This window comes from Tupaia chinensis, unplaced genomic scaffold, assembly GCF_000334495.1.
Source record: "Tupaia chinensis unplaced genomic scaffold, TupChi_1.0 Scaffold000046_3, whole genome shotgun sequence".
Taxonomy (NCBI): domain Eukaryota; kingdom Metazoa; phylum Chordata; class Mammalia; order Scandentia; family Tupaiidae; genus Tupaia; species Tupaia belangeri.
Window position 1 is genome coordinate 3,868,937 of NW_006159504.1, and position 7,105 is coordinate 3,876,041.

General features: G+C 40.6%; 1 protein-coding gene across 4 annotated transcripts in view; it reads left to right on the plus strand.

Moving 5' to 3' along the window:
• TMEM68 (transmembrane protein 68) overlaps window positions 1-7,105 on the plus strand; it is a 61,927-nt gene that overhangs the window by 18,436 nt on the left and 36,386 nt on the right. For 3 of the 4 annotated variants that reach the window (XM_006140889.3, XM_014589986.2, XM_027773770.1), the window contains exons 2-3: window positions 3,993-4,049; window positions 4,985-5,378. In XM_006140889.3, coding sequence (XP_006140951.1) covers window positions 5,054-5,378 — 325 coding nt within the window. In that variant the 5' untranslated portion in view covers window positions 3,993-4,049; window positions 4,985-5,053. Of the gene's footprint in view, window positions 1-3,079; window positions 3,264-3,992; window positions 4,050-4,984; window positions 5,379-7,105 lie in introns of all 4 variants that reach the window. The other variant, XM_014589977.2, reaches the window with a different exon arrangement.

Here is a 7,105-nt window from a genome sequence, read left to right on the forward strand (position 1 = left end):
ACAAGAAAGAAGGTGGAGCTAAGAGCCAGAGAAAAACTGGCCCTTTTTTTTAAAAAAAAAAAAAAAAAAAAAGGGGAAAAAAGAAATAATACCAAAAAAAAGAAAGAAAGGGAAGACAGAAGCAGGGAGAGACAGGAACTGAGAGATAGAGAGAGAAGGCTGGGGGTACAGAGGGGGGGGCTCCCTACCGCTAGCTCGTTTGTTGGAGGCTGAATTATTAGTAGAAAATCTTCATTTCCTTAAAAATCTAGTTCAAACTGAGAGATAGAGAGAGAAGGCTGGGGGTACAGAGGGGGGGCTCCCTACCGCTAGCTCGTTTGTTGGAGGCTGAATTATTAGTAGAAAATCTTCATTCCCTTAAAAATCTAGTTCACTGTAGCCATGTGGAACCTTGTCCTGAAGGCCCGTGGCTTCTTCTGCCTCTTAAGTATTTCTTGAAGAGCTGGTTTATAGTTGTTGATTCTTTCAATTTTCGTTTATCTGGGAATGATTTTTGCTTCTCTTTCCCATTTGAAGGATAATCTTGCCAGGTATAGTATTCTTGGCTGAAATTGTTTCTTTAAGATTTTTAAATACATCTTTCCATTCTTTTCTTGCCTGTGATGTTTCAGTTGAGAGGTCTGATATTAGTCTAATTGGGTAACCTTTATAAGTAACTTGGTGCTATTTTTAGAATATCGTCTTTGTGTTTGATTTTTACATTTGCATATGATGTGCCCCGGAGAGGATCATCTCATGTTGACTCTCTTTGGTGTTCTTTGTGTTTCCTGGATCTGGATGTCTGTTTATCTCTCTAGATTTGGAAAGCTTCAGATAATATTTTATGAAAGAGATTATATGCATATCTTTGCATTATATGGCTAGTCAGCTGCTTAGTGATGTCTAGAGTTTCTGTATGTAGTCTTTATTTTCAATGGTTTGGACCAAATCAGAGGTTTTGTCTTCAAGATCCGAGATCCCTTCTTCTCTGTGGTCTAACTTGCTAGTAATACTTTCAAGGGAGATTTTGGTTTTCTCTATTGTATACTTAATCTCCAGAAGTTCTGTTTGATTCTTTTTTAAGGGGGTCTTTATAGGGCACGCGTGCTCACCAGAGAGACAGAAAGTGAGAAATCACTCCTGAGGGCGATGGCCACTCTGCAGTGCTTTCTTCTCCATTCTCCTCTTGGAATGTTGGGCACATGCACATGTGTCTGGTGTGAGTTTTAAGCCACCTAGTCTGGGACTCAAACGCAGTCAGCTACCTGCGAGTCCAGAATTGCAACCATTACGTCATCTGCTGGTCTCAGAGTATCAGAGCTCCTCCTTCAAGTCATGGAATGATTTTCTTATCTCCTGGAATTGATTGTCTGCTTTCTTTTGTATCTCATTGAATTTTGTTATGTTGAATATTCTGAACTCTTTTTCTGACATTTTGTGATTTATTTAATTCATTGTTGGTGAGCAGTTAACTGTGTCTCATTGAAGGAGAGATACTTTCTGTTTTTCTCGTATTTCTTGGGGCTTGGCTTTGATCTTTACACATTTGATGAAGAACTCACTTCTTCTACATTTTTGAGCATAGGTTTCTGCAGCTGTATCCCTGTGTGCTTTTCCACAGTGTGCCCTAGCGCCATGCCCGTTTCTTATTCTTCTGTGGGTGAGAGCGCTGGAATCCATGGTGGGAGTTTTGGGGTTTGGATTTTCAGAGGAGACTTTTTTTTTCTCCTCTAGAGTAGGGGGTATGGGAGCTTCCTTTCAGAGTCACAGTATCTTTTTTTTTTTTTTTTTTTTTTGAGAGGTTTTTGCTATAGGGCGCGTGCACTCTCCAGACAGACAGAGAGAGGCAGAGAGACAGAAAGCGAGAAATCACCCCCAGCAGGGATTGCCACGCCGCAATCCCTTCTCCTCCATTCTCCTCTCGGGATCTTGGGCATGCACGCACACGCGCCCAGTGTGAGTTTAAGCCACCGGGTCCAAGACACGAACCGCGGTCGACTACGTGGGAGTCCAGCGACAGCCATTACGCTAACTGCTGGTCCCAGAGTTACAGTATCTTCATGTGACTGGTTTCTCTCCCAAACTCTCTGCCCATGATTTGACTAGGGGCTAAATTGGCAAGGAGGAATGTAAGAAGTACGCCATCCTGCAGACTCCCCTACCTCACTCTGGGTAGTCTGGTGAGTGTCACGCCAGGTAGCCAGAAGGCTTCTTCCTTCTTCTCTCCAAGGAGATTGGTGGAGGCAGAGTGGTGAATGGTGCCCTGGTCAGGCTGCAGACTCCCTCCTCCTTCACTCTGCTTGGTAGGGTGTGGGGCTGGGTGGCAGCAAGTGGCCGCCAGCCAAATGGAGAGCCCCTTCCTTTCTCCAATGAGACGCCCTGGCTGTTTGGGTGGGAGTGTGGCAGAGAGTGGCACCCTAGAACATTGTTACTATCCTAGAGACACTTGTTTCCATTAGCAGTCGTTCCTCACCCTCCTTCCCCCAACCTTTGGCAACCACAGACCAAGCTTTTCATTTCTGTGGATTATCCTATTCTGGGTGTTTCGTGTAAATGGGATTATCAGTATGTGGCCTTTAGACTTTTTTTATTTGACTTAGCATAGTGTTTTCAAGGCTTATCTGTGTTACAGTGTAAACTGGTACTTCATTCTTTTTCATGGCTAAATAATATTTTTTGTGTGGATAGCCTACATTTTGTTCATCTGTTCATCAGATTTTGAACTTTTTGGCAATGAATACTATTTATGTGAACATTCAGAATAACGCTGCTGTGAATAGTCATGTTTTTATGTGAATATATATTTTCAATCCTCTTGGGTATATACCTAGGAGTAGAATTGCTGGACTACACGGAAACTCTCCATTTAGTTTTTGAGAATCTGCCAAACTGATTTCCACAGCAGCTGTATCATTTTACATTCCCACCAGAAATGTGTGAGAATTCTAACTTCTCTACATCATCACTTATTTTCTGTTTTTTGGATTATAGCCATTCTAGTGGGAAAAGCTCTCATTTTAAAAAGTATTAAATTTTGCCCTGTTGCATTCTAAATGATGAACCCTTTGGAAATTATAATTACAGTAATTTGGCTTTTCAGATGGATTGATTAGAATGTAATATAAATAAAGCCCAGGCTGTGGGCTTGTGTGTGCTGTGCTCACCTTCTGATACCATAAAGGCCAACGTTTCTCACGATTGAATGCTAGTGGTTACAAGGAAAGTAGACTACACCCTCCAGCCCCAGAAGAACAAGTCAAAAATGGATCCCTCCTAGTAAACCAGTGAGTGATATAATCTTGGCGTAAAGGTACCATATAATTACTCTGTGCTTTTCCTGTCCATCTCTTTCATTTATTCATTCCTTGCCTCAGCCAAGAGGATTTGAGATGATTCTCATTCATATTGTATAGTATGCTTTAGTGATGAAGTATCTCCAAAAGTACAATCAGAACCAGAGAAAAGAATGGAAGAAGAAAATCGTGTGTAGGAAAGTATCTTTGAATATCATGGTTGCCCGTCAGTTTGTCTGGCAAAATTTCATACTGTTTCTGCAAAGAAGCAAAGCTTTTTATAGCTTTGTTAAAAAAGATTCTGGGACCAGCAGATGGTGTAATGTTTACATCGCTGGACTCCCACGGAGTCGACCACGGTTTGAGTCCCAGACCCGGTGGCTAAAAACTCATGCCAGCGTGTGTACGTGTGTGCCCAAAGTCCCAAGAGGAGAATGGAGAAGAAGGGATTGCAGTGTGGCCTTCCTCCCCAGGGGGTGATTTCTCGCTTTCTGTCTCTAGTGAGTGCACATGCCCCATAGCAAAAATCTCTCAAGCTGTCCTCACAAAAACAGCGGTGGCATGAGTGTTCTTCCTAATTGTGATGTGCTAGTGTGGGGCTGTAGACTTATTTGTGAAACATGTATGAATATTTCTTGCTGTGGATATTATGGAAATTCTAATGCTAGGTATTAGGATTATCTTTTTTCTTTAATCATATGTTTTTTTCTATTTGTTTAGTGTGTTTTCCAGAATACATACATTGAAACTTGCGGCAAGATGTTTATCTGATTTCTGGTAAGTCAAATAACTCTTTTAGAGACTGAATTAATAAAATAATTGTATAGCTATGTTTTCAGTCATTTAAGATTTAAGAGAGATTTTAGTGACTACAAAGTGAAAACAGTACTGATAAATTTTTATTACCATGTAATGTCAAAATAACAGATGGCAATTCTACAAACCTATTTCTTTATAAAAGACAGTATCTAAAAATGTATATCACCAGTTTTTAAAGAATCTGATTACTTCTATTGAGTAAGTTATTGATGTTTTCTTTTGTGAAGAACAGCAGTATCTCAAAATGACCTAGTTTAAAATACAAGTGTTCAACAACATGATCCACTTCAGAAATGAGTCACATTATTAAGATCAATCTGAAATTTCACTCCTCATCAGCTTTATTGTCTTCTCTCAAGTATAGCTAGCAAGGTATTTCAGAAGCTACACCTGGCTGCTGCTTGGCAGGATGAGGCTAAATGGGAGACACGGTTCAGTTCCTGGCTCACCCTAAAAGGCTAACATGCATTTGTCCTCCTAACTACTTAGGAGAATGAGGCAAGAAGACTGTGACATTAGCCAGGTCCTGCCTTTTAAGAAAGTCTAAACCTAACACCTTTTTTGAACAAGTGGAAACTTTATAATTTCCACATTTACAGGGGTCTTCAAACATTCATTGAAAAATGCATATTTTGAAATAATCTATATGTGGGCTTAGTTTTTTGGTTTTTTTTTTGGGGGGGGACACCAAAATAAACTTGTACTTTAGTTTCATTTTTTTCTATGAAGTCTTTGAAGTCCTCTTTTCTTGTAAATCTGCCATAAGGTTAACCATTAGCAACCTACTCATTTTTGGTGTATTAAGGAAGTGTTCTATATTGTATTTATATAGATTAAGACATTTAACTTAATAGCTGTGAAGAGAATAACATTGGACTATTTTTTCTTTCTAGTATCAAGATTAAAGATCTGCTATGGCAATGAAGAAAAAGACCGAATTTGTCATTTTCACCTAAAGAAAAATGATAGATAAAAATCAAACCTGTGGTGTAGGACAGGATTCCATGCCCTATATGACTTGTCTGATTCACATACTCGAAGAATGGTTTGGTGTGGACCAATTGGAGGACTATCTGAATTTTGCAAACTATCTCTTGTGGGTTTTTACCCCACTCATACTTCTGATACTTCCTTACTTTACCATCTTCCTTCTCTACCTTACTATTATCTTCTTGCACATTTATAAGAGGAAGAACGTATTAAAAGAAGCCTACTCTCATAATTTATGGGATGGTGCAAGGAAAACAGTGGCTACGCTATGGGATGGACACGCAGCAGTCTGGCATGGTAAGCAGGGTGCTTGGAACTGTGTGTGTTGCCCTCCCTGTGTGTGGCCCTGAAACTGTACTGTCATTCCACTTTCTTGTTTGAGAAGATACTGACAAGCATAATGGAAGTGATACTCGCTGCTCCCGGTTACCTGCTTGCATACATGGTGCATATGTATACATCTTTTTATTTAATGTTTTTATTTCCACGGGGTGCATGCAGGGAAAGAGAGAGAAGGAGGCTGAGATAAGGGACTCTCTCTGTAGGTCATGGTCACACCACGGTCCTTTTTCTCCAGTTCTCCATCCCATCAGGACTTTGGGCACACAAACTTGTGCCTGACTTGTTTTTCAAGCTGCTGTGGCTGGGATTTGAACTGCAGATGGCTAGATGGGATCTAGCTCCTTACACACAGCACTTAACCACTGTGCCATGGGCCTGGCCCATGTGTGTGTCTTTGTTAAAATGATTGTTTTCAATCATACTGGTTTTTATTAAAGAACTATACACCACTGTAGAACTAAATTACTATAAGCTAAGATATGACCGTTCATATTTAAAACATATAAAAGAATGAGAGACTAAGACTATATAGAAATTTTTATTATGCACTCCCATTCTGTTCAAAATAAATTTGACTTTACCAATGTGTAGAGACTAATATGTATTAAATAATAATTTTATATTAAATATAATTTATATATTAAAATTTACTCATTTTCTCTTTTATTTTTCCTAGAGGTCAGTGTGTCTTTCTACTTAAATGAGATGACACCAGTTTCTCTCCAGGGTATTTATTCTTTATTACTTGAGAGGTTGGGATGTGGTCCTTCATTTCACCATCTTGAAAATTGCTTTCTAGTCACCTGTTTTCAAGGACTTGGTATTTTCTCTGCCATTTCTTACTACACTGTTCCGCTAGTATCTCATTTGTTGGTCTCTCAGTTTTGGACTATCCGAGAGTACAGATGGCTCATGGAGTCAGTAGGTATGTAGCAAAGACGTGGCTCTCTGTGTCTGGTGGCTGACCGTCACTGTGGTCTCACAGGGAGTTGTGGAAGGAGGCACGCACTGACATAACAGCTGAGATGCTGTGCGTGCGTGAAGGGCAAGGCTGCTGTTCGCAGAGGTCACCAGCGGCTGTCACTGCACAGACTCGGATACCTGCAGATCCTCTCCTTAAAGTTTCTCTTTTTTATGACAGAGGAGAGAAGAGAGGGAGCAAGAGAAACAAGTCCCTCGGAAGGATCTTCTTACCCCTTCTTCATGCAACTTCCAAGCCAGTCAGGATCATGGGTCGCACTTGGTGTGTTTGGGGCGACCCAGCATCTGCCTGTCGGGCTGCCCCCAGCCCTCCAGTGTCATGCAGTGGTGCCCTACCACCTACGCACACCTGGGCCTGCAGCTCTTCCTTGGGCACTTACTATCCCAGACACCAAGCGCTTAACACTCATTAGCTCCTTTTAACCTCCTAACGTAATGGATAGATTTTATGTACTTTCCCCATTTTATCCCTGAGAAAACCAAGGCACAGAGAGGTCATTATCTGCTTGAGGCATAAGGAAGCAGAGCCAAGATACAGCCTCAAACATCTGGCTCGCAGGCTGTCTGGTAAATCTGTACCAGGTTGGGAATTCAGGGTCAGAAAGCCAGAAATCTTGATATTTAGCAAGTTTGTAAATGGAACTTTGATGTACTGGTTTTTTTTTTTTTTTTTTTTTTTTTTTTTTTTTTTTGCCGAACAG